This window comes from Bos mutus, chromosome 22, assembly GCF_027580195.1.
Source record: "Bos mutus isolate GX-2022 chromosome 22, NWIPB_WYAK_1.1, whole genome shotgun sequence".
In the NCBI taxonomy this organism is placed as follows: Eukaryota; Metazoa; Chordata; class Mammalia; order Artiodactyla; family Bovidae; genus Bos; species Bos mutus.
Window position 1 is genome coordinate 68,335,805 of NC_091638.1, and position 27,584 is coordinate 68,363,388.

General features: G+C 50.0%; 1 protein-coding gene across 3 annotated transcripts; it reads right to left on the reverse strand.

The window, feature by feature from the left end:
• Positions 1–27,584, reverse strand: CAPN1 (calpain 1). Of its 3 annotated transcripts, none has more exons than XM_070360593.1 (22): positions 27,432–27,584; positions 25,873–26,140; positions 25,649–25,718; positions 25,272–25,390; positions 23,529–23,662; positions 23,274–23,442; positions 22,360–22,443; positions 21,927–22,012; positions 21,491–21,565; positions 21,201–21,361; positions 8,974–9,155; positions 8,084–8,095; positions 5,082–5,293; positions 4,942–4,981; positions 4,312–4,377; positions 4,175–4,232; positions 3,146–3,210; positions 2,656–2,724; positions 2,335–2,413; positions 1,405–1,521; positions 1,128–1,186; positions 1–740 (listed from the first exon to the last, which is right to left on the reverse strand). In XM_070360593.1, the coding sequence occupies exons 2-22, from the start codon at positions 26,137–26,139 to the stop codon at positions 714–716; spliced, it is 2,151 nt and encodes a 716-aa protein (XP_070216694.1). In that variant the 5' UTR covers position 26,140; positions 27,432–27,584; the 3' UTR covers positions 1–713. The 3 variants fall into 3 exon arrangements, with proteins under 3 accessions (XP_070216694.1, XP_005894122.1, XP_005894123.1); XM_005894060.3 differs by lacking the exon at positions 27,432–27,584 and adding an exon at positions 27,031–27,314; XM_005894061.3 differs by lacking the exon at positions 27,432–27,584 and adding an exon at positions 26,854–27,010.

Sequence of the window (27,584 nt, forward strand, 5' to 3'; positions counted from 1 at the left end):
TGGGGTCTTTTTCTTTATTGTTCGGGGTTTCTCCACATGTAAACATGAGACCCCTCCCACCCCATGCCTCTGGTATCCCTGTAACTCAGTCCCCACAGAGTCCCCTTTAAAATAACCAATATAAAAAAGGAGAGCGGAGGGAGGGAGGGAGGGAAGGCCTGACCACCCCCCAGGCTAGGCTGCTTCTGGTCAGCTGGCAGGGACAGGCTAAGGGGGTCATGGGGCAGAGGGGAGCATTGGCTTCCGCACAGGCACGAACAGGCGTTCCCAGTCCTGGGGAGGGGGCCCCAGCTGGGAGGGGGCTCCACAGGTCTAGACTGCAGACTGTTGCAGAGCTAGTGGTTATAAAGTGTGTAGGTGGGGGGTGGGGGGGAGGGGTGGCCTGTGGGGGCAGGAGAGAGGACACGTCAGGATGTGGGAGGCTTGGGGCCCCCAGCTCCCCGGGGAGCCCCATCCTGAGGCAGGAACTAGCGAAAGCTGCCTCCCTGGTCTGGCGAGCGGAGGGGCCGGGTGGAGGCAGGGAGGGCCCCATGGCTCTGCCCAGAGCAAATGAAACACGGCGGCTGAGAGGCGAGGGGACAGGAGGTCGAGGCCGCCTCCTGCTCCAAGGAAGGCACTTGCAGCTGGTGTGGCCTGGTGTGGCGTCGCAGGAAGGCATGGCTTGACGGACGAGGAGGGCAGAGGAGCATAGCAAGGGGGCCTGAGCCCCCGTCTCATGCAAACATGGTCAGCTGTAACCACTGCCGGACAGAGAGGGCATAGAAAGCAGTCAGCCAGGGCAGAGGCCCCAAGTCCTGCCTCCCAGCTCCATGGCTCAGGGGCTGCCGTCTCCTCCCTCTGTCAAGGGCAGGAGGGAGAGGGACCCTCCTGGGGAAGGGGCCACTCTTACCTCCTCTACCCCTGGGAGCCCAGGCTGCTGGCTCCTGTGCAGGCCTCCAGGGGCCTGGGTCTTCCTGCCCCCACCCTCAGAAACCAGAGATCCTTGCTGTGTCTGTGCAGGATGCAGGTGGCCAGCCTCAGGGCTGACTCTGAGGCTCCAGGCTCCAGCCCCTCCGGGGTGGGGGGCGGGTGAGAAAAACCCACTGCCCCTGAGTGCCTTCCCCCACCCAACCAGAGGAGAATCCCACCTTAAACAAGTCAAAGGTCACCACTCCATCCAGATCAGTGTCCAGAGTTTTGAAAAACCCTGTGTGTTCAAGAAACGAGATGGGAGGAGGGCTCGGTGAGACACGAGTTCGAGGGCCAGCCCCACCTCCAGCCTCACCCTCCACCTCCCCCTGCTGCCCCAGAGCCCCCTCCAAAGTTCCCTCCATACTCCTCATCTCCTGGCACTCAGCCTGTGTGGACCCCCAGCTCCACTCCCCGAGACCCTCGTGGGAAGGGGGCGCCCATGGGGACACTCACGGAACATGGTCTCCAGCCGCACCAGGCAGCACACGAAGTTGTCGAAGTCCACGGCCAGGTCGGGCTCCGAGTAGCGGGTGATAATGAGCTCGTACAGCTTCTTGTTGAGCTTGAAGCCTGGCCCAGGAGAGCAGGTGAGGCCCCGGGAGGTGCGGGAAGGGGGACGGAAGGCTGGGCAGAGTGAGCCCCGCCATGGGGGGAGGCGGTCCTGGGCAAGTGCTGGCCCAGAGAAAGCTTGAGGACCCAGAATGACCCACCCAGGAGCTGGCCATCAGGGCCCACAGGTCCAGTTTCATCTGCTCGGAAAGCCCTGGCCTCATCCTGAAGTGGGACTGTGAGGGTGAGCCCTGCACGGCTCCCATTGGAGGCCCTGGAGGCCGGCTGCACTTCTCCCTGGCTGTGTGGCTCCAGGCCAGTCACTTCCCCTCTCTGAGGAGACACTTTTCTCTGTGCTCAATGGGATAATAAAAGACCCTATCCTCGCAGGCTGCAGTGAAACAAAGTGAAGTGAGTGAAGTGAAGTCGCTAAGTTGTGTCTGACTCTTTGCGACCCCATGGACTGTAGACTATCAGGCTTCTCTGTCCAAGGGATTCTCCAGGCAAGAGTACTGGGGTGGGTTGCCATTTCCTTCTCCAGGGGATCTTCCCAACTCAGGGATCAAACCCACGTCTCCCGCATTACGGGCAGACGCTTTAACCTCTGAGCCACCAGGGAAGTCTAGTGAGGACAAGAGGAAATGCTAACAGTTACCAGGAGAAAAAGGCAGTAGATGGCTGTTTGTTATCACTTCACCACCACTGCCATCAACAACCCCACCCCACCCACTGACAAGGCCCCATGGGTGGGCCACTGCCCTGGGAGCTATCAGGGAAGCAACCCGGGCCATCTTCCTGGGGGCTCCACAGGTCCTGCCCGCCCTCAGGCCTCACCTGCAAACTCAATGGCCATCCGCATTTCATAGGCACTCATGCTGCCCGACTTGTCCAGGTCAAACTTCCGGAAGATGGACTGGGGTGGGGGGCAGAGGGTGAGGGCTCGGCAAGCATCCAGCCCTTCCCATCCGCCCAGCGTGGAGGGTTAACGAGGGTCGGGGGAGAGGGGGTGAGCCGCTGGGACACGTGGGCTCAGAAGGGCAGAAGCCAGGGTGAGAGCTTGGGAACCACATAGCCGGTCCGGGAGCCAGAGGCCCGCCGCCCGCTGTGACTGAGGCTGCAGAAGAGGGGAGGGTGCTGCGGGCAGGAACCACCTACCAGGTAATTCCGGATCCGGTTCCATAGGATGTTGAACTCCACCAGGCCCAGTTTGCCATTGCCGTCGCGCTGGGCGGCCGTTAAGAAGAAAACTCCACAGCGTAAACCAGACGCTGGGTGAGTGAGTACTGAGCACTGAGGGGAGGAAAGACTGGCCGTGGAGAGAAACCCGAGGTAGGGGAGGGGAGAAGCTGCAGGAGCTGCCCAAAGCCAGGCCTGAATTGGGGTAGGCTGGGAGGGGTGTTCTCTGAGTGCCAGCCTTAGGGTCACCTGTAGACGAGGCTCTCCCCCGTCACTTGACACAGCCTTGCGCCTCAGTTTTCCCCCCAGTCAAGGGGAGGATGCCAGGAAGGAACTGGCCTGTCCACACCTGTCCCTTTCCCTGTGCTGCTCTTGGGACAGGTCACCCAGAGCCCTTCCTCTGCCGACATCCCAACCCAAGCCCTTCCTATGCTGACAACCCAACCCCGGGCCCTGCTCAGGAGGATACATCCATGAGGTTGACCATGCTGCGGCAGGACTCCAGGCTGAAGCCCGTGGTCCGCAGGTCTTTGTCTGCAAGAAAGACCAGTCTCAACACCTCAACCCGACCAGCATCCCCAGACTGCCCCGTGCTGGGTGCACTGGGTGGGAAGAGGGGCAGGGAGGCACCATTCCTGTCTGCTGATATCTAAAATCTAGCTGAAGAGGTGCATAGGATTGTTTTTATCATCAGAAAAAGGAGTTTAAAGTATTCTAGTAATCAAGCCGCTGACCCAACAGCCACGTCAACACCACGATTAGATGTGAGTAAACAGGACCGGTGCTAGACAGAAGGGAAGGAAGTGCAGTAGAAACATGCAGGGAAGGGGGTCACGGCAGGGCTAGGGGCTGCCTCAGGTCCCGAAGGGTGAGAAGAGCAGGAGAGAGGGGCTCTGGGCTGAGGGAAAAGCATGGGCACAGGTTGGAGGTCAGAGGTCAGAGGCGGGGGCAAAGGGAAGGCTAAAAGGCAGCTGCCTTCAGTTGTACCCAACGGGGAGTGAAGCCCGTCACCTGTCACCCGCCTTCTGGGACGAAGGGGGCTGGCACACTGGCCCTAAGGTGCCCTCAGCTAGCTAAGCTGCTTCTTTTTTGAAATATCCATCTATTTATTTATTTGGCTGCGTCGGGTCTTGGTTGCGGCATGCAGGATCCTCCTTGCAGCACATGGATTCTCCAGTTGTAGCGCAAGGGCTTTGCTGCCCCTTGGCCAGGGATCAAAGGTGGATCCTTAACCACTGGCCCACTCCCCAGCTAAGTTCCTAATCACACCAGGGCCTGGAGCTCAGGCACAGAGAATGGGGTCTGGCAAGAGGAATTTAAGAGGAAAAAGCGGGGTGAGCAGGACTCTGAAAGGCAGTGGAGGGTGCCTGCCCTCAAAGACCGAGGGGTTGGGTTCAGCCCAGGGTGGGAGAAGCCTAGATCCTGGAGTCTGGAGGAATGGGGGCTGGGGGCGTGGAGGCAGACACGGGGTGGAGAACAGCTACCCAGGGACGCTCACGTTTGCTGATGATCCTGTTGAGGATGGTCCGCAGCTCCTTGACGCTGATCTCCATGTCCTGGGGGGAGATGGAGGATGGCACCTGCCCTGGGGAAACCCCTCAGTGCCCCAGACACCCGCCACCAGGCCCAGCCTACCTCCCCTGCCAGTTGTCTGAAGAGGGACTTGAAGTTCTCATCAATCTCCTCTTCTGAGAGCACTTGCTGGAGAGGGAAGGTGGGGAGAGCAGGTCAGGGGCGCCCCAGCCTGGCCTCTGCGTGGCCAGCAGCAGCAGGCGGGGCTGGGAGCACTCATCAGCTAGGTGTCACTTCACTTCAGAGCCTCACTCTCCTCATTTGTAAAATGGGAACCCAGTCCCTACTGTATTCCTGTCTAGAACTCTTGTGGTCTAAATGTGGAGGTGGAAATACAGCCCAATGATGAGGGGTGAGCCTGGATCCCTGCTGCGTGACCTTGGGTAAATTCCTTAACCTCTCTGAACCTGAGTTTCCCTCTGAGAGGAGAGACGGTGACAGCACCCTGACACGGTTGTTATGGAGGAAACCGGGTGATCCAGGTAAACAGCTCAGCACAGACCCTGCAGAGAGCAAGAACCCAGGGGCCCTGCGCCATTACTATCGCAAAGTCCTTTGCAAACTATAAAGTGCTTGGCAAGTGAGGGATGTGTATGGCTCCTGCCAGGAGGGGCTCTGCCTTGCTGGCTAGAGACCAAGACACGGGACACCCGGGTCCCCGTCGTGCACCCAGGGTGGGGGCAGGGCACGTACCTCGTCGGGGAGATTGGCCTGGACCTGGTCATCCAGCTCTCTGCAGAGGGTGGGGAGAGAGAGGGGCCAGTCAACGGGGGTTGGGGCAGCAAGGGTGTGGCGGGAGGAAAGGGGGAGACAGGGGAGGGCTTTCTACTCACTGGGTCCCTGCGCTCTTCTCTGAGAAGAAACGCAGCACAAAGTCACCTTCCTTGTTGGGCTCAAAGGTGGAGGGCACCACCACATACTCCCCAGGCGGCAGGCGGAAGCGGGTGCTGACCTCCCGCAGGTTGATGAACTGCTCGGACCGGGCCCGGGAGGCGTTGGACAGGAAGAAGTCCCGCTTCAGATGCACGGCTGGCTGGCCCACCAGCTGGTGGGAGGGGAGGAGAAAGTGGGGGCTGCAGCTCAGCCCACCCTTTGGAGCTGCCCCCAGACCCAGACCCAGACCTCAGGCTCCAGGGTCTGGCCAAGGGGCCAGAGAGCTGGGTCACGGTTCAGTCACCCGAAGGCTGCCAACCCTGATGAGTCACATTGCTCGCTTCCTCATCTGTAAAATGGGTGTAAAAGCCCTGCCTGCTGCACAAGGGCAAGGGGAGGAGACACTATGGAGGTGAATGCAGACAGTAAGGGAAAACCACTAGACATTCAGGCATGACCTAAATCAAATCCCTTACGATTATACACTGGAAGTGACTAATAGATTCAAGGGATTAGATCTGATAGATAGACTGCCTGAAGAACTATGGACAGAGGCTCGTGACATTGTACAGAAGGCAGTGATCAAAACTATCCCCAAGAAAAACAAATGCAAAAAGGCAAAGTGGTTGTCTGAGGAGGCTTTACAAATAGCTAAGAAAAGAAGAGAAATGAAAGGCAAAGGAAAAAAGGAAAGATATACCCATTTGAATGCAGAGTTCCAAAGAATAGCAAGAAGAGATAAGAAAGCCTTCCTCAGTGATCAGTGCAAAGAAATAGAGGAAAACAACAGAATGGGAAAGACTAGAGATCTATTGAAGAAAATTAGAGATACCAAGGAAACATTTCATGCAAAGATGGGCTCGATAAAGGACAGAAATGGTATGGACCTAACAGAAGCAGAAGATATTAAGAAGAGGTGGCAAGAATACACAGAAGAACTATACAAAAAAGATCTTAATGACCCAGATATCCACAATGGTGTGATCACTCAACTAGAGCCAGACATCCTGGAATTCAAAGTCAAGTGGGCCTTAGGAAGTATTACTACGAACAAAGCTAGTGGAGGTGATAGAATTCTAGCTGAGCTATTTCAAATCCTAAAAGACGATGCTGTGAAAGTGCTGCACTCAATATGCCAGCAAATTTGGAAAACTCAGCAGTGGCCACAGGAATGGAAAAGGTCAGTTTTCATTCCAATCCCAAAGAAAGGCAATGCCAAAGAATGCTCAAACTACCACACAATTGTACTCATCTCACATGCTAGCAAAGTAATGCTCAAAATTCTCCAAGCTAGGTTTTAAGAGTACGTGAACCAAGAACTTCCAGATGTTCAAGCTGGATTTAGAAAAGGCACAGGAACCAGAGATCAAATTGCCAACAACTGTTGGATCATAGAAAAAGCCAGAGAATTCCAGAAAAACATCTGCTTTATTGACTATGCCAAAGCCTTTGACTGTGTGGATCACAATAAACTGAAAAATTCTTCAAGAGATGGGAATACCAGACCACCTTACCAACCTCCTGAGAAATCTGTATGCAGGTCAAGAAGCAACAGTTAGAACCGGACCTCGAACAATAGACTGGTTCAAAATTGGGAAAGGAGTACGTCAAGGCTGTATATTGTCACCCTGCTTATTTAACTTATATGCAGAGTACATTATGAGAAACGCTGGGCTGGATGAAGCACAAGCTGGAATCAAGACTGCGGGGAGAAATATCAACAACCTCAGATATGCAGATGACACCACCCTAATGGCAGAAAGTGAAGAGGAACTAAAGAGCCTGTTGATGATGAGAGTGAAAAAACTGGCTTAAAACTCAACTTTCAAAACACTAAGATCATGGCATCCGGTCCCATCACTTCATGGCAAATAGATGGGCAAACAATGGAAACAATAACAGACTATTTTCTTGGGCTCCAAAATCACTGCAGATGGTGACTGCAGCCATGAAATTAAAAGACACTTGCTCCTTGGAGGAAAAGCTATGACAAACCTAGACAGCTTATTAAAAAAGCAGAGACATTACTTCGTTGACAAAGGTCCATCTAGTCAAAGCAATGGTTTTTCCAGTAGTCACATATGAATGTGATAATTGGACCATAAAGACAGCTGAGTGCTAAAGAATTGATGCTTTTGAACTGTGGTGTTGGAGAAGACTCTTGAGAGTCCCTTGGACTGCAAAGAGATCAAACCAGTCCATCTGAAAGGAAATCAGTCCTGAATATTCATTGGAAGAACTGATGCTGAAGCTCCAATACTTTGGCCACTTGATGGGAAGAACTGACTCATTAGAAGAGATTGAAGGTGGGAGGAGAAGGGCACAACAGAGGATGAGACAGTTGGATGGCATCACCGACTCAATGGACATGAATCTGAGTAAGCTCTGGGAGCTAGTGATGGACAGGGAAGCCTGGCATGCTACAGTCCATGGGGTCGCAAAGAGTCGAACGTGACTGAGCGACTGAACTGACTGATGACACCATGAAATAACTTTCTTATCATCCTTACCAGGCGTTTCCCATATAAGACACTGTAGGGCCCTCTACACAAGCTCCTCACTTATGCTCATGGGAGCCCATGAGGCTTAGAGCTTAAGCAACTTGCTCAAGGGCACAGAACACTCAGCCCACCCACTACCCTGTTCCCAACCAGCATCCCAGATATCCTCAGTGTAAAGAGTCAGACAGGAAGAGCCTCGTGGGTGTGGTTCAGGCAGGGCTGAGGGTCAAGCTTCAAATCCAGCCTCCTGACTTGTTACCTGCTCTGACACACAGGAGGACAGTGTTTGCTCTGCCCACTGAAGAGCGGGCAGGGGGTGGGGGCACTGTGTGAGCCCCCAGGGGAGGTGGCATCTTAGCTCTCTACGTGTGGGCGTGCCGCTGTCCTGCTCCCTCTGGGCAGCATCGGGCCACGTGTGTTCAAGGGTGTGTAAATCCAGGTGAGTCAGGTGCCACACCTACCTCCGGAGGGACCTGCAGAGAAATGAGGGGAGTTAGAGATACACGCTTGGCCCAGGGGCAGGGGGTGTGGTGTGTGCCACACAGGGGCCCAGAGTTCTTCAGATGAAAAGGACAGGATGGGGAGACCAGGAGGGTTAGGGATGGGCCTGGGGCTGCTGTTGCCTCAGACCTGTTTTCATGCCAGAGAAGGGCCCCAGGCGGGGCCCTCTTGGTCCCTGGAATGCCCTGCACCTCAGCTCTGAACTGGAGTCTCCAGGATTGCCCCCTGCAGGGCCAACTGCAAAGTCCTCCAGTCCCGGGACATCAGACATCCATACCAGTTTGCTGTCAGGGGGCTGTGGGCCTGGGCAGAGGCTGTGACTGTCCTTTACCCCGACCAGGGAGATCCAGAAGTGTCTGTCTGTCACGAATACAGAGTATGTAGCAGGGTCCTCCATGGCCAGCATCCGCTTACATACTTCGCAGATGGGGAGCTCACTACTCCTCCAGGGCAGACCACTTGCCCACTTCTTTCTGAAACTGAGCCAGGAGGTCTGTGTCCCAGGCGTCAGCTAAGCCAGAGGTCTGCCCAAGAGCAGCCTGCTGGCCTCCGAGGACAGGGAGAAGAATCTCAGGATCTTCCCTTCTCCTGGCTAAACATTTTCCTCACTCACTATCCGCCTCCTGGGAAGAATTTTAGGCCCCTGGCTGCCTTAGTTCTGGTGGAGGGCCTCAGCAGGTGCCTCCCCAAGGTCAGGTTTAGGACTGTGTACCTCAGGGGTGTGACTGGCCCCAGCTGAACCATGATTGGCAGGTGTCACCAAGTCCTCCAGAGACCCCCTGGCACCCCCTGGCAGAGCTGGCCGGGAGGCCGCTTTCTCTGCTGCATTCCGCGCAATCTGCCTGCTCACCTCGTAGACAGCGAAGCCTATGGTCTCCATGTCACGGCCGAAACGGCGCTCCCGACGGCGGTGCTTCTGCATGAGGGCGAGCAGGAAGCTGCAGCCTGACTCGCGACCCCCGTAGTTGTCGGGGTCCGGGTCATCCGTCTCCTCCAGCCGGATCTTGAACTGGGGGTTCACCCAGAAAGTGGCTGCAGGAGGTAGAGAGGCAGGGATCAGCAGAGAGGCGGAGGAGAGCAGCCTCCCATCAAGCCTTCCCTCCTCCATGTGTTCATTCAACAAATATCACTGGGTCCACCGTGTGCCAAGTGCCATGTGTGCAGAGGGGACACACGAAGTCCCTGCCTCAGGAGCTCACATTCCAGAAGGAGGCAAAGCGCGAGCAAGTCAGGTTAGGCAATGGGACAGTTACAAAGAGAGCAAGCTGGAGTTGGGCAGGGAAGGAATCCTCCAGGTGACCTGTGAGCTGAGACCTGAAGAAGAAGGCCTGGGAAGCAGGACAAGGCAGAGAGAGAAAAAAGACCCACAGCGGGGGCTCCAGTGAGCAAAGGGGATCTGGGATGGTGACAGAGGTAAGAAGTGTGGATTGAATCAAAGAGTAAGAAAGGCCCCCTGACAGGTCTGTACTGGGAGGGGCATGATTGGATTAGGGTTTTAGAAGGTGGCTGCTGTGTAGACAGTGACTTGGAGCAGGGGCAAAGAAAGAGGGTCTGCAGGGGAGCCACAGGGCTGAGGGAGCCTTGCATTTCTGGCTGTTTAGTAATTCAGCTGCCTGAACCATCCCCCCCCGACTAGAAGAACAAAGTGCTGGGCAGAAAATACAAAACCTCCTTTTAAAGGCACCATTAAGTCCAGCATTCCCTCCCCTACACACCAAATGAACATTAATCAAGAAGATAGATCATAAGTGAGGGTGTAGAGAAATCAGAACCTCACGTACAGCTGGTAGGAACATAAAATGGTACAATTACTTTCCATAATAATCTGGTGGTTACTCAAATGGTTTAACATAGAATTACCACGTGACCCCGTGATCCCACTCCTAGGAATATGTATGTAGGTGTGTGTATATATACGTACATATACGTATGTATCTCCAAGACTAATGACAACGTGTGGTGGTGGTTTAGCCGCTAAGTCATGTCTGACTCTTGCGACCCCGTGGACTGTAGCCTGCCAAGCTCCCCTGGCCATGGGATTCTCCAGGCAAGAATACTGGAGTGGGTTGCCACTTCCTTCTCCAGGGGATCTTCCCAACCCCGGAATCAAACCCGGGTCTCCTGCATTGCAGGCAGATTCTTTACCGACTGAGCTATGAGGGAAGCCCCTCTACAAAAAGTTCTATAAAACGAAAAGTACTTTTTGTCTCAGCCAGAAAGTCTTTCCTCAGACCATCTTTTCTAAAGTAGTTTCCACTGTCATCCTAGGAACCTCCAGTTTCTTACACCTACATGTGTGCTAAGGCTCTTCGGTCGCCTCCAACTCTTTGCCGCACCTTGGACTGTAGCCCACCAGGTTCCTCTGTCCACAGGATTCTCCAGGCAAGAAGACTGGAGTGGGTTGCCATTGCCTTCTCCAAATGACAACATATGTCCACACAAAAAACTTGTATGTGACTGTTCAAAGTAGCATTGTTTATAACTGACAAATGATAGAAGCAACCCAATTTAAACAAAATGTGATATAACCAAATAATGGAATATTATTCAAAATAGGAATGGAGTCCGGACACATGCTGTATACCATGGATGAACACTGAAGACATTATGCGAAGTGAAAGAAGCCGGTCACCAAGGAGCACAGGTTGTATGGCTCCATTTGTATGGAATTACTTTCTGGAACAAGCACATCCATACGAGACAGAAAGTAGATTAGCGGTAGGATAGAAATAAGGGGGAGAAGTGACTTGGGAGTAACAGCCAGGGCTGTGCAGGGCTTCTTTGGGGGGTAATGAAAATGTTCTACAATTGATGTGATAATGGGTACACAACTCTATGAATACAGTAAAGGCCACACTGGATTTTACACTGTAAAATGGGTGAAATATATGGTATCTGAATTTTATCTCAATAAAGCTATTTAAAAAAAATGGAAACTGGGAGCCATGAAAGGTAAATAATGCCAAAGGACTTCTGTGGACTCACAGAGACCTTGAGTCCTGCCTGGGCACAGGGGCAGGAGACAAAGTCTGACCGGAGATCCCAGCAATAAAACTGGAAGCTCTGTGAGGAATGCCCGCAGCGGAAGTATGAAAGAAAATAAAACCACCGGGAGGAAGGAAAGCATTCTCTGAGAATTTACAACCCAAAGCAGCCTTCTCATGAGCTTGCAGTTTTAATTCACGCTGCCCATGAGGTAAAAGAAAAAAAAAAACTTAAGGAGACAATTTATTTTTCAGAGTCATGGCTTTGGAGTATCCTAGGTGTGACTGGCAGAAACACTCGAGGAACTTAACTTCATCCAAGAACTCAAAGAACTCCCACATACTTCTAGGTCAAATAAGCCAAAAACCTCTCAAGGCTGAGAACAAGCAGCTACACTGGATAAACCTCATTCTGGCTGAGACTGACCAGCCACGATGGATGGAAAACAACTTGCCAAGACTTCAGACACTGACATTATCGGACATGGACTATGAAAGACTAAGCTTACTACGTTTGAAGAAATAAATGAGAAGCTGGACTATATAAGCAAGAATGAACAGATTAGAAAAAAGCCACTAACACTTCCAGAAATGAATTTTTCAAGTGAAATTAAGTATTTGTTGGGAAGATTAACCAACTGCAAAAAAGAAAATTCAAGTGAATTGAGAGTGGATCTAAAGAAACTACCCGGAATGCAATCTAGGGAGATTCAGAGGAGGGCCATTTAAGAGACGTTAAGAGATCTAGAGGATTGACCGAGGAGGTCTAGCTTACATTGGATTGGCATTCTCAAGGCAGAAAATAAAGAGACTAGGAAAAGGGTATTCTCAAAGGGCACGGCTAAGAATCATCTAGAATTGCTGAACGACACCAACCTTCATATACAGGGAGCTCAACAAATCCAAACCAGAATCCCCAACTCAACACATCATTGTCTAATTGCAGAATATCAAAGAAACAAACTTAAAAGAGGAAAGACAGACATTTCAGAAGACACAGTAGATGAGCAGATTCCAGACTCATACAGCAACAGCGGCAGCAGAGGGAAGAGTGGCAGCATCTCCAGGGAGGTGAGAGTGATGTCGACTCAAGACTCAGCATCCAGAGAATCATCAAGAATGATGGCATTTTACACAAGTCCTGAGAAAATGTAGTACCAAAGGCATTTTACACAAGTCCTGAGAAAATGTAGTACCAAAGACCCTCACTAAAAGAAATTCAGAAGGATATATTGCAGACAGACAGAAAAAGATCTCAGGTGAAAGGTCTGAGTATGGCGAGCAAAAACACTAATATTATGTGGGTACTCAAACAAACATGGATTATATCAAATAATGGGGATGATGATGGTGCTTACTTTAGGACAGGAAGGAAATAGTTAAGGATTAAAATACTAACTAAAGACAGCATATTGAACAAAGAGAGGATGTGATCCAGCTGGAACATTTTCAGGTCTTTATACTTTATACTGTTCAGGTAGAGGGTAAAGATACTGATCAACTAACTTTGGAACTTATTAAGCAAGCTCTTATATCTTCCAAACTCATAGAGGGAAAAACTAGCAGACAGAAAAGAAAAAAACTCACTCCAAAAGAAGGCACTTTTGGAAGGCAGGAGGGATGAACAGAAAATGCATAGTAAGTCTGCTGAAATAAATACAAATATATCAGTAACACTATGAATGTAAATGGATTAAATTTTCCAATCAAAGGACAATGTTTTGCAAATCTGACCATTAAAAAAGTCATATGCTATTTATAAGAGATAACTAAAACACTGAGCTATAGAAAGATCAGACATCAAAGAGTGTAACAAGACATACCACAAAAACAGTAATCAACAGAAAACTGGAACAGCATAGTCACACAGACTGAAACAGACTTCAAAGTAAAAAGAATTATTAAGATGAAGGTGGGCACTGGAAAATAAAAAAAAAGTTTAACTCACTAGGAACTTAAAACAATTTTAAACTTGATTCACCTAAAATCATAGCTCAATATTTGTAAAGAAAAATAATTGACAAAAATAAAGGGAGAAATTGGCAATGCCAACAGGGTGGTGTGAGATGTTTATTATCCCTTTTCCAGTAATTGATAGATTAAGCAGACAAAATAGTCAGTAAGTTTGATAGGGTGAACAATTGTAGAAGATTCCCTCTAACATTCAGAGAACAGTCAAGCGAATAGGCCTGTGAAGAAAACACTCCAGATGGGGTTAAATCCCAGCTCAGCCACTTACTAGTGACTTTGGTAAGCTATTTAATTTCTCTGTGCCTCACTTTCTTTATCTGTAAATAATGATAATATAGTATATCCCTCATAGGGTCAGTGTGAAAGTTAAGTAGATTATATTTTAAATATTTACAGAAGTGCTCAGCATACAGTACACAACAGAAAAGTGTTCACCAGCCTTTTTAAGAACACGTGAATACTCACGCTGGGCCATTGTACCAGCTTCTGTTTATTTCAAAGTTATGATCTATATAGATCATATTTCCTGAATACAAGGAAATTAAATTATAAATCAACAATAAAATAGGGAATTCCCTGGCAATCCAGTGGTTAGGATGCCACGTTTCCACTGCACAGGGCCGGCCAACTGTTGGCTTCATTGATTTTTCTCTGTTGTTTCTCTATTTCATTTATTTGGCTCTTCTGCTTGCCTTGGGTTTAGTTTGCCCATTTACTAGTTCCTTAAGGTAGAAAACTAGGTTGTTGTTTTGAGTTCTTTTTTAAAATAGGTACACAGTGTTTTAATTACTATCGTATGTGATTTCTCATTTACATTACTATTTCTTTGAGATAAACTCATTCTATGGGGCAGCATTACCTTGACACCAAAGCCAGATAAAAACATCATAAGAAAAGAAAATTTTAGACCGGTATCACTCATGAATAACAATATAAAAATCCTCAACAAATACTGCTGTTGCTGCTGCTGCTAAGTCACTTTAGTCGTGTCCAACTCTGTGCGACCCCATGGATGGCAGTCCACCAGGCTCCCCTGTCCCTGGGATTCTCCAGGCAAGAACACTGGAGTGGGCTGCCATTGCCTTCTCCAATGCATGAAAGTGAAAAGTGAAAGTGAAGTTGCTCAGTTGTGTCCAACACTCAGCGACCCCATGGACTGCAGCCTACCAGGCTCCTCCATCCATGGGATTTTCCAGGCAAGAGTACTGGAGTGGGGTGCCATTGCCTTCTCCATCAACAAATACTAGTAAACCAAATCCAACAGTTTATTAAAAAGATTACATACTATGGAAGATTTATTCCAAGAATGTGAGAACAGTTGAATATAAGAAAATCAACCAGTGTAATATATCACAATAGGACAAAGGGGAAAAAAAATACATGACCATCTCAATTGAGACAGAAAAGCCACTTTAGAAAATCCAACACAAATTCATGACAAGAACATACATAAATTTAGGAATAAAAGAGAACTTCCTCAATAAGAAAAAGGGCATTTAAGAGCATTTAAGTAATACATTCAGTGGTGAAAAAAAATGAAAGCTTTCTCCCCAAGATCAGGACAAGATGCCTACTTACATCACTATTATTCAACATTGTACTGCAAATTCTAGCTAGATCAATTAGTCAAGAAAAAGAAAAAGTAATCAAATTTAAAATGAAGAAAAAAACTATCTCTACTTGCAAATGACATGATCCTGTATGGAAAAGCCTGAAAAATTAGAATATTAGAATTAATAACAAATTCAGTGAAGTTGCAGATTACATCAGGACACAAAAAACAGTTGTGTTTCTATACACCAACAATGAAAAAAAATCCAAAGAGGAAATTAAGAAAATAATATCTTTATAACAGCATCCCAAGCTATAAAATACCTAAGAATAAATTTCACCAAGGAATTGAAAGACTTATACACTGAAAATTACAAAACTTTGATGAAACAAATTAAAAAAGACATAGAAAAGTCAAAAGATATAATACTCAAAGTAATCCACAGATTCAATGCAATTCTTATCAAAATTCCCACAGAAGTGAAAAGCAGATCCTCAAATTTATGTGGAATTTTAAGGGGCCCAGAAGCTAAAATAATCTTGAAAAAGAGCAAAGTTGGAAGACTCATACCTCCTGATTTCAAAACTCACTACAAAGCTAAAATAATCAAATTGGTGTGATATTGGAATAAGCATAAACAGATACGTAGACTAAAAGAATAGAACTGAGAGACCAAAAGTAAATCCATACCTAAATGGCCAAATGATTTTTGACCACTGGGTGACAAGATCATTCAATGCATAAGGAATAGTCTTTTCAACATATCCTAGGACAGCTGGATTTCCATAATCAGAAGAACTAAATTGGGCACCTATCCCATACCATAAACAAAAACTAACTCAAAATAGATCAACACCTAAATATAAGAGCTAAAATCATAATGCTCTTAGAAGAAAATGCAAAGATAAATGACCTTGGATTTGGCAATGGATTCTTAGCTATGACACCAAAAGCATGAGCAATAAAAGAAAAAATAGAAGATTGGACATCGTCAAAATTTAAAACTTTGGTGCTTCAAAAACACTATCAAGAAAATGAAAAGAGAGAACAGAAACAGAAAGGGAGAAAATACATACAAACCATCTACCTCATAAGGCTCACATCTAGAATATATAAATATATATATGAAGAATATATGAGAAGACAAACACCCAATCTAAAAATGGGCAAATGATTAGAATAGACATCCCAGAAAAGATACACAAATGGCCAATAAATACATGAAAATATACTAAACATTATTAGTCACTATGGAAATGCAAATTAAAACTGCAATGTGATACCACTTTATAGCAGCCAGGATGGCTATCAGAAAAAAGGTGGACAATAAGTGTTAACAAGGATGTGGAAAGAAAACAAGGATGTGGAGAAATTGGAACCCTCATGCACTGATAGGAGGAATGTAAACAGTGCTGCCACTTTGGAAACCAGATCAGTTTCTCAGAAAGGTAAACATGGAGTCACCATACAACCTAAAAATTCACTCCTACTTGTAGACCTAAGAGAACACTTGTTCATACAAACACATGTACATAAGTATTCAGAGCAGCTTACTCACAATACCCCCAAACTGAAAATAATTCATCAACTGAAGAATGAATAAGCAAAATGTGGTATATCCACGTCATGGAATATTATTCAACCTTAAAAATGAAATGAAGTATTGATCATGCTGCAACATGGATGACCTTTGAAAACACAATGCTCAGGGGAAAAAGCTAGGCACCAAAGGCCACATATTGCATGATTCCATTTTTATGAAATGTCCAGAACAGCAAATCTATAAAGACAAAATTAAATTAGTGGTCACCAGGGGTTGGTGAATGAGAAGGTTAGGGAGTGACTACTAATGGATATAAGATTTCTTTTGCAGGTAGTGAAAATGTTCTGGAGTTAGGTAATGGTGATGATTATACAGCATTGTGAATATATTAAAAAACCACTGAATTGTACCCATTAAAAGTGTAAATTTTATAGAATGCAAATTATATTACAATTCTTAAAAACATTATATATTAAAATTGTATAACTCAAAGGTACATACAGAAAAAAATTAATGAAGTAAGAATCTGATTTAAGAAGTTATAAAATGACAATTACATCAAAAAGAATAAAATACCTAGGAATAAATCTGACTAAGAAGGTAAAAGACCTATTCTCGGAAAACTGCAAGACACTGATGAAAGAAATTGAAGAGGACACAAACAAATGGAAAGCTATACCATGCTCGTGGACTAGAAGAATTAATACTGTTAAAATGACCATACTACCCAAGACAATCTAACAGATTCAATGCAATCCTTATTAAAATACTAATGGTATTTTTCACTGGCCTAGAACAAATAATTCTAAGATTCATGTGGAAACACAAAGATCTTGAATAGCCAAAACAATATTAAGAAAGAAGAACCAAACTGGAGGTAGCACACTGTCTTACTTCAAGCTATACTACAAAGCTACAGTAATCAAAACAGTATGCACGGGTTGCTTTGTATCCCACTTTGGACACCATGAATTGTCAGCCAAAAAAATAGAGAAAACAGCTCATAAGAATAAAGGATTTATTTGGGTTCTTTAAACAAACAAACAAACAAACAATATGATACTGGTATAAAAACAGACACACAGATCAATGGAACAGAACAGAGAGCCAAGAAATGAACCCACACCTATATGGGCAATTAATCTATGACAAAGGAGTCAAGAATACACAATGAGGAAAAGACAGCCTCTTCAATAAATGATGTTAGGAAATCTGGAGAGCTACATGCAAAAAAAACAAAACGCAACTATTTTCTCACACCATATACAAAAATAAACTCAAAATGGAATAAAGATTTAAATGTAAGACCTGAAACTATAAAACTTCTAGAAGAAGCCGTAGATAATACACTCTTCGACATCGGTCTTAGTAATATTATTTTGGATCTGCCTCCTCAGGCAAGGGAAACAAAAGCAAAAATAAACAAAAGGGACTACATCAAACTGAAAAGTTTCTGCACAGCAAAGGAAACTAGCAACAAAATAAAAAGACTGCCTACTGAATGGGAGAAACTCACAGGAGATCACATTCGTGGTAATCAGTGGCGAGGGGTAGAGGCAGAGAGAATTGGATGAAGGTGGTCAAAAGGTACACATTTCCAGATATAAAATGAATAAATACTAGGGATACAATGTATAACATGATAAATAGAGCACTGCTGTATGTTAGATCTCAAAGTTGCTAAGAGAGTACATTCTAAGAGCCTAAGAGTTCTCATCATAAGGAAAAAATACATTTTTTTCTATTTCTTTAATATTGTATCTATATGATATGATGGATATTCACTAAACTTATTGTGGCCATTGTTTTATGATGTATGTAAACCAAATCATTATTTATGCTGTACATCTTATACAATGCTGAATGTCAATATATCACAATAAAACTGGAAGGAAAAAAGTCATAAAATAAATTCTAAAAATAAATCCAAAGAAAGCAGATGAATGAAACAACAAGCAAGAAAGATTCATAATATGGGAAAAAAATACTATAAGAATAAAGTAAAAAATCATTTTATTTTAAAGACTTATATTGACAAACCCCTCACAGGATTAATAAAGACAAAAGAGACAATGAATAAAAGAGATGTTATCATTACAGATGAGGTATAGTATATTAAGGATAACTTCATGTTAATAATGGAGAAAACCAGATGCAAAGGATGAACTCCTAGAAAATAAAACTCCTCAAAATATTTTCAAGAGGAAGTAGAAGATCTGAAAAATTTAATGACCATAAAAGATACTCAATATCAAAAGTTAATCTTTAAATAAAAGAGCAGGCCTGGTAGTTTTCTAGACCTGTTCCACCGAACATTCAAGCAAGAAATCATCCCCATCTTATGCAAACTCTTCCAGAAAAACAGGAAAAGACAGAACATTTCCCAGTTCACTTTGCCAGCCAAATACAGCACCCATATCAAAACTAGATAAAGTAAGCATGAGAAAAGAAAACTACTGGCAGACCTCACTCATGAACGTGGATGTAAAATTATTGTATAAAAAATTTATATCATTACTCTGTTGTTTTATCTCAGGAATGTAAGGTTAATTTAATATGAGAAAAGTGATCAATGTAACTTATTGTTTTAACAGGTAATTTAAAACAGCTAATTCTAATAATAAAGTTATTTCATAACATTAAGTTTCATTACTCTGATAAAAGGTGCATACACACACACACAAAAAACTTAAAGTAGAAAAGTTTTTAGTGATGAAATCTACAGTCAACGTTTAATAGTAAAAACTTTTCCTTTTGAGAGAAGGGTAAGACCAGAACATAGTGAGTGCTAGTGGGCATGCAGCAAGCCTGGCCAGCACATTAAACAAGAATGAATATGCAACAAAAGTTATAAGCATTGGAAAAGAAACAAATTTATCATTATTGGCAGATGCTATACTGTCAGTTAGAAAACCAAAAAGAATACAGAAAAATGAGTAAAATTCATTACAGTTTAACAAGCTTGCCAGATGTAGAATAAACTTTAAAAGGTCAGCTGCATACTACAGTATCAGCAATGACCTGGCAGATGTCATTTAAAAAGAGATACCATTTACAACAGCAACAAGATGATAAGAGTATCTAGGAACAAATCTCAACAGAGGTATAAGCCCTTTACAATGAAAATTATAAAATTTTATTGAAAGACACTAAAGACCAAAATAAAGAGACATAGCACATTCTTGGATAAGAAGAATAAAATTGGAAAGATGTCAATTCTCCCCAAATTGGTCTATATAGTCTATGCAATTCCAAATTAAAATCTCAAAAGGGCTTTTTGTAGGACTTGGTAAACTGATCCTAAAATTCACACAGATAAAACAAAACCAAAAAAAGAAAACCAGAAGCAAAGAGCAAGAGGAGCTAAGAGACGCTTGAAGAAGGAATTCATCCCGTCCAATTGCAGGATTTATAAATCTCAGTTCCACAGCCAGGAATCAAACATGCACTCCCTACACTGGAAGCAGAGTCTTAACCACTGGACCACAGCAAAGTCCACAGGACGTACAAATCCATAGCAACTAAACCAACGCGGCAGTAGCAAAGAGACAGGCCGAGGGACGGAAAGGCAACTCAGAAACGGACCCAGCTACGTGGGAACTCTATGACAGGGCTGGACCTGCAGGGAAAGGACAGGCTTCTCAGAAAACGGTACCGCGAACAGTGGTCATCTGGGGAAGAACTGAAATGAGATTCCTGCGAGGGAGAAGAATGCTTGAACACAGAGGGCTGGGAGCCAGGCTGAGAACTGCTGGAGGAGGCAGGACATGCGAAGAGAGCAGCGGTGGTGGATTTGGCAAAACCAAAGCGGACAAGGAGCAGCCGCAGCAGCATGGTGGGGACGCAAGGTGGACTGGAGCGGGTTAAGCACTGAACTTAGTGAGGAAGGAAAGGGGGAAGCTGGCCATCTTGAGAAACTTGACTTTGAAGGGGAGCAGAGAAATGAGCGGGGAAGTGGGTTCCAGAGGCAGGCAATTCTCCCTTGTGCCCCGGAGCGAGAGGCGACGGGTGAAGGAGCCCGAGGGAGAATGGGGTCTAGAGCAGAGGTGGGGGGCGGGGTGCCCCTGAGTGGGGACAGTTCCGCCACTGTCTCAGGCAGGAAGGCAGTAAAGACGGACACAGGTCCAGACAGGCTGGGGGCCTTGGAGGTGGGACTACGATGGGTGTCCTGTGAGGTCGGAAAACAGTGACAGTGGCGGCACGTCTGAGGAGAGACTGCTGCTGCTGCTGCTAAGTCGCTTCAGTCATGTCCGACTCTGTGCGACCCCATAGACGGCAGCCCACCAGGCTCCCCTGTCCCTGGGATTCTCCAGGCAAGAACACTGGAGTGGGTTGCCATTTCCTTCTCCAATGCATGAAAGTGAAAAGCGAAAGTGAAGTCGCTCAGTCGTCTCCGACCCTCAGTGACCCCATGGACTGCAGCCTTCCAGGCTCCTCCGTCCATGGGATTTTCCAGGCAAGAGTACTGGAGTGGGGTGCCATTGCCTCCTCCGAATACTGCCCGAAGTGTGTGAACTCTCTCCAGGCCCAGTCAGCGGCTCTGGAGCCGGTCGAGGGTTCAATTAGGATTATGGTTGTGCCAGGTAAGAGGACCAGAGGGAGCTAGGAGCCAAGAAACTTGAGTGTTTGCAGGGACAGCATTAAAATGCTGACTCCAACCTGGGGAGGATGAGGATGCTAAACCTGTTAAGAAGAGAAGGCAGGGTGGGAGAGGAAGGATGCCCATGGACCCCAGGGAAAGGCGACAGAAGGACCAAGGAGGGAGACAGCGGGCCAGGAGGAAGGCCCGGAAGGAGGAGTGACAGGAGGTGGCCGGACAGCAAGGAAGTCTCCTCTGTCCGCACCCTGAGCTCAGGCTCCAGCAAGGCAGTCAAAGGTGGCTCTTGGGAATTCACACTTTTTCATCCTCAAAGCAAATTTGCAAAACAAGTACAACTACCCCTATCTTACAGGTGAGGAAACAGGCTCAGAGAGAAGATATGTCTTGTCCAGGGCAGCAGGGCCCAGGACCCCACTCCCCAGGTCACCTGGGTAGTTGCGGCAGCCCCCCGCGGTGCTCCCCCGCCGCCAGGTGCCCTCGTACAGGGTGGTGTTCCAGTTGCGGAACCTCTGGCTCTTGAGCGCATCGGGTGTCAGGTTGCAGATCTCCAGGCGGGTGAATTCACGCATGAAGTCTCGGAATGACATCCTGGGGGGTCGAGGTGAGAGTGAACCAGGATGCCCAGTCAAGGCATCAAGAGACATGGCACAGCTGGTTTTCGGGGGGGTGGGGTTGGGAGCTGGGGTGCCCACTCAGACTGAGGAGGGGGCTGCTCACCAGAACTCCCCATCCTCCATCTTGACCCGGAGCTGCTCCCGCATGTAAGGGTCCACGCCGTTCCACTCCGAGGAGCTGCAGGAAAACGGCACTGCCAGGGGCTGGCGGCCACTGACCTGCCCAGCCTCTATCCCTGGGGCCTGTCCTTCCCTGGCCCAGGTCAGGAGGCCTCCACAAGGGCAAGTCCAGAGACCCCAGTCCCAGGGGTTATCTTATGAGGGCCAGCTCAGACGCCCGAGGATGCTGGTAGGTGGGCACAGCCGCCTGCACGCACAGCCTGAGCTTTGCCAGGGCAGTCCCCAGACCCAGTCACACGCAGATGGGCCCCTCTGTTCAAGCCTGAGTCCACTGTGGGATGGCAGAGACCCCAGCAGAAATGCCAGTGGCACTGAAGAGTCTTCCCAGGCCTCCCCGGCCAGCCTCCATGGACCCTCACCCGTCACTCCAGGCTCCTGTCCACTCCACCTCGCCCCAGGGGTTCCGCATCCGGATCAGGTTCACCATCTGGCCCTGGTAGTTCACCTGTTCCCCAGAGCTCACGTCAGCGCCTGCTTCTGGCACACATTTTAACACCCCTTCCCGCCACCTCATCCTCACAGAACCCAGCTCAGCACCCAGCACCCACCGTTGGAAGCACAGCTGAGAAGCCTGTCTGGGCATAAACTGCTGAGAGAAGCAGCTCTACACACAAAGTACAGTAAATCAGGGAGGGACAAGATAACCATCTTTGGGCGAGAGTCCCTGGGAGATAGGAAGGTGCTGCTGAAGGTCACAGGGAGAGTCGGCCTCTCCCACAGCCTTGGCCACAGGCCAGAGAGGCAAGGAGGCTGGAACCACCCTTTGGGGAAGACCTCCACCTGGGGCAGTACCTGCTTGGCCCCGGTCACAGAGTAGGCGTGGCCCTTCACTAGCTTCTTGAAGGTGACAGCCTCCATGTCCAGAATGCTGGAGATCTGCAGAAAGACACATGGGCTGCAGCCGCTGTCCCCACCCCCATTCAGGAGATGAGCCCCGAGTCTTGGCTTTCCCTTGCATACACCCACAGTTACTGGGAGTGATGGGCAGGACCCCTGACCCCATCTCAGTCCCTGGAAGGGGGAGCTGCTGGCTACTCCACCAATGATACTGCTGGTGAGGGGGGGTGTGCACCCCACTGACACTGCTTCTGGCCAGAGCTGGCCAGACCCTGGGCACACATGCGTGAACACAAACATACAGCCATGCAAAGCCTCTCCCCTCACCCAGGAGCCACGAGGTCCTCAGAGGACCTCATGTGGAGGGACTCAGGGAGGCAGAGAAGAGGGGTGAGCAGAGACTAGAGTCGGGTAGGGCTGGGGAAGAGCGCGGCAGCGGGGTTAGAGTGAAGAATGCAGTGATGGTGGCGGTGGAGGCCGAGATCAAGGATGAGGGAGGTCTGAAGATAAGTCGGGGAACAGAGAGCAACTGAAGGAACAAATGGGAAGTCTGGGGCCCACAGGAACTGGGACTCGGGAGGAGCTGAGGCCAGGCTGTGAACTGGACAGCGCACAGGCATGGCCTCAGATGACAGGAAAGAGGAAGTTGGAGAACATGCTGAAGTCTGAGGTTTTGGGAACCAGGAGGAAGCCAGGCATGGAGGTGGAGGACAGGACTGAGGTGATGAGCCAGGCTGGCTGAGGATCCAGGGATGGTGTGAGGCAAAGGACAGGGTCTGGAGCCAAGCCCGTGGCAAGTCTGAGGCTGGGCTGAGTAGAGAGAAGGAACCGCTAGGAGACTCAGGTCCCAGGATGGGGGAGGCACTTACATCGATGGAGCAGCCCAGCAGGGAGCCACGCTCCAGGGCCTTGAGGATGATGTTGTAGAGGTCGCTGGGCGCCTTCCGCAGCTCGTACCACTCGGTGACTCCGCCGGTGAAGTCCTCAAAGCCCTCAGACGTGCTGCCTCCTGAGAGGGCCTCGTAGCTGCCGTTCACCCTGTGGGCGGCCCAGGTCACCATTCTGCACCAAGCAGGACCCCCAACCCAGGCGTGGCCTGGAGCTGTCCCTGGGCCCCCACTCACTTGGCATAGGCCTTCTCCAGCAGGGCGCTCCAGAACTCGTTGCCTTGGGCAGAGTGCACAAACACCAGCTTCCCGTCCTTGGTGGGCAGCAGGTCATCCACCACCACATCCACCCACTCACCAAACTGCCACAGCTGGGGGAGGAGGGGCACAGTGAATCCCTGCTTTGAGATCCCTCGGGCCTGAGGTCAGGCCTCAGCAGCTCTGCCACTCACTAGATACCTGATTCTAGGCCACGCATCCTAGACACAGGATCTGAGCAGGTCGTCCTCGCTGAGCCTGTTTCCCCCTCCACAAAAGGGAACAATAATGCCTTCCTAATGGGAAAACTAAACAAGATTAGGCAGGCAACACTTGTAAGGCAGCATTGTTCATATTTTTGAAACAGACCAAGTTGCCTCTTCAGGTACAGAGACGTTGCAAAGCCCTTGGACCTTGGCTCTGCTGGGCCCTACCATGACCCCAGACTTTCCCCCTCCCCACCATTCTAGGCCAGGGTGTGTGTGGGTGTGTGTGTGTGTAGGGAGTGGGGATACCTAGGTAAATTAGATGTGGAATGAAAATGAGGGTGTGTGTGTGTGTGTGTGTGTGTGTGTGTGTGTGTGTGTGTAGGGGGATGGGGATACCTAGGTAAATTGGTGTGGAATGAAGATGCAGGATCCAGATCCTTCAACCACAAGGTGGACAGGATTCCCACAATCACGGGCTTGCTTCAAAGATGCCTTGAAAGGCAAGTTTCCCAGTGGGGGAAGGACTTCCCGCCATCCCAGGCCATAAGTGACTCTGTGCTACAGCACTGGGGGCCGTGAGTGTGCAAAACAATGGGGCAAAAGGGAGGAGGTGCGCCCACAGCACCATGGAGAAAGTGAACGGGCCAATCAGAGGCCGTGGAGGAACGGATTGGAGGAGTAAGAGGAGAGGGTGGGGAAAGGGCAGCGAGGCCACGCCCCTGCAGGCCAGCGCTGGCAGGTGCCGCACTTGGCCACAGTAGTTCGCCTCGCACTGTGGGTCCCGCCAAGTGAAGCCAAATGCGCCAAGGCGGGTGAGGATGAAGTAGGGCAAGGCGCTCCCTGACCAGAAGGTAGGAGAGGACACCGGCGCCAGAGGTTCTCATCCAGGGTTGCTGGGCATGTCTCTTTCCCAAAACGAGCCTACTGAGAATTCATCGGTGTAATTTGAAAAGTGGGCCCTGTGCGCAAAGAGCATCAGGAAAAGCTGGTTTAAATAAACTTTATCCAGAGTCTTTCTTTTCCGCAGGGCTCTCAGTGGCTGGAGACTGACAGAGTGCAGGAGGAGTTGGGGGTGAGGGGGTCGGGGGGAGACTGAGGCCAAGGGTGTAGATGACCACAAGTGACAGCCGATTTTCCCCAGCAGAACACTATTTCTCAGACAGGGAAACCGAGACCCTGAGGAGGGAAAGGATTTGTCCCGTAGGACATAACCCAGAGAATTTTCTCTAAGCACTTTCTTTTCTCCAGTGTGCACAACCAGCCAGGAAAACTGCCAGCTGAAATACCTGCCCAACCGTTTCACACATGACAGATTCTCACACATGACAGACCTGAGATGGAATCAAGAGGTCACATACTTTCTGGGGGGTGGGGGGGGGTGCGGGAGCTGGCCCTGCAAGGTGTGGCCCTGCGCCACCCTAACTTCAGGGTCCCCCGCCCATCTCCGTTGCCTGCTACCCCTCTCTCCCTCACCGCCCCACTCCTTGTCCAAGGTGCATGTGGGGCTCCTCACCTGGAAATGGAAGATGCCAGCGTAGCCATCCTGGAAGCTTTGGCCATGTGGAACTACTCGGTGCAGGAGGGTGTCATTGAGGGTAAGGGAGGCGATGGCAGCCAGGAGCCAACAGTCCCCTGGGATGGGAAGGATCCCCGTCAGGTCTACTGTACCCATCTTTGCCCAGTGAGTGCCATACTGGGGAGAACCTGGGACTCCCCGGACAGGGTGCCCCTCAACTTACAGAAAAGACCCAGGAATCTGGGCAAACCAGCCCCAGCACTGAGAGCCAGAGCCTGCTCGGGCTTGCAGGAGGGAGAGGCTGAGGCGGAGCAGGAAGGAACGGGCACAGGGAACTACTACGCAAAACACACTCGGGATCCCCCAGGGCCTACCCAGTGCGCCCTGGCAGATGTCCGTGCGGGTGGCTCCATCCACGATGAACTGGGGGTTTGAGAACAGCTCCTGCAAGAAACCCAGAGTCCTGTCTCTGGGCCAGCCCCTCCTAGAAACTGGAGCCCAGCCATCCCAGACCCCACTCTAGGGACCTGGCGTCCTATTCCCACTCCTCACTCAGGAAGGAGGTAAACTGAGTCCCATCCAGGGTGGCCCCTCTCACCGTGGGACGCTTCCACTTGATGCCATAGGTTTTGGAGGAGTTGGGGCCCAGCTCCTTGAAGCCCAGGCTCTGGGGCACTGGGGGGAAAGCCTCGTCACGGAAAAGGGCCCCTCTTTGCAGGCAGTGAACCCGCAGCTGCTCGTAATCCTGGCCCAGGTACTTGATGGCATTTTCATGGCGGCCCAGGCCCAGCTCCTTGGCCCGCTGCTTCTGCACTTGTGCAGACACCCCGGTGCAGTACACCGGAGTGATGAACTCCTCGGCCATCCTGTGGGACAGAGGGGCCCTGCTCAGAACCCTGGCCTTCCCAGGACTAGAGCTGGGGCTCCTATCTGCTAACACTGCTCTCTGGCCCGCTGCCCTCCTTTCTCCCCAAGCCTGTGGTTTCCTCACCTCCTCACTAAATTAGGGCCGGCAGCCATACCTCTCTGCTCCCAGAATCCACCAGAGGGGGCTTCCCATCCCCTAGGTGCGCTGGCCATCATTTCCCTACCCTCACCCAATGCTACCACCTCTCCGTTCCCAGACTCCCATTGTCCTGGGTCTGCAGGCCTGCGGTCAGCCAGTCAGGTGGGGAAGGGCGGGGTCCGAGATAATAGCACAAGGAACGAGGAAGGTGGGAGACCCCGAGGCAAGTACTCTTTGAATGCCTCTCTCCCCAGACTAGCCAAGCTCCTAGGCACTGGCCCCTTTGCCAGCTTGGGGGCTGATAAGTCCAGGCAGTCCGGGGTTCCCCTCCCCAGGCTCCTGAGACGGATTGAAGGATCAGGGAGGCTCGGCCTCAGTCCTTTCCCCTCCCGCCAGCCCCCAGCCCAGCCCCTGGAGACCGTGAGGAACGCAGCCTGGGGCGGGCTCCGGAGCCTTGCGGTTCCCGAGCCCCCGCCCCGTCGCAGGCACTCTGAGAGCCCGGGGGGAAGGCAGCCCCGCAGCCGGGATCCAGGCCAAGCTGGGGGAACGCCGGGCCGGCCTCACCCTCCTTACCTGGGGGAGGAGTGTTGGGGGGTCGCTGCGGTCCCTGCTCTGGCTTCCCGGGTGGCAACTGAGGACAGGGCCCAACCAGGAAGAGCGCTCCTCCCCGCCCCCCTCCGCCCCTCCCTTCTCCTCCTCCTTCTCCTCGGGCTTCCACCCCGCTTCCTCTCCGCCCTCCTCTCCGGGCACCTTCTCCGACGATCTCTCTAATTCACGGTATCTCCTCGGCCCTCCTCCGCAGACGCTGGGCCAACTCCGCGAGAGGACAAATTAGTCAAAGGCAGAGTAGTCCCCGGGGAGGGGCCAGCGCCTATCTGGGTGGGAAGGGCTGGGGCCCGGACGCCAGGGCAGCGCGGGGGAGCGGAGGGGGAGGACGGGACAGGGGGTATTTTTAACCAGGGGCAGCAGCTCGAGTTGCAGGGCCGGGTGGCCCCACCCCACGCGGCGGCCCCGGAGGGCATTCTCGGGAGTCCAGCCCCGCGGCGCCACCTCCTGCAGCCCGGGGTCCGTCCCCCTCCCCTCCGCGGAGCCGCAGCTGTCCCCCCACATGGCCCCCGCCCCGCGCGCCCCTAGCGCGGGGCCGAGATTACCTCGGGCTGTGGCAGCTGCTCGGAGGAGGGGCCGGGCCGGCGGCGGGCAGACCCCTGCCGGACGCTCTGCAAACGGCAGCCCCACCCCGCCGGGTCCCCGCCGCAGCCAGGCTCCTGGGCCAGGGCCGCTCCCCGCCCCCACCCCGCCCCCGT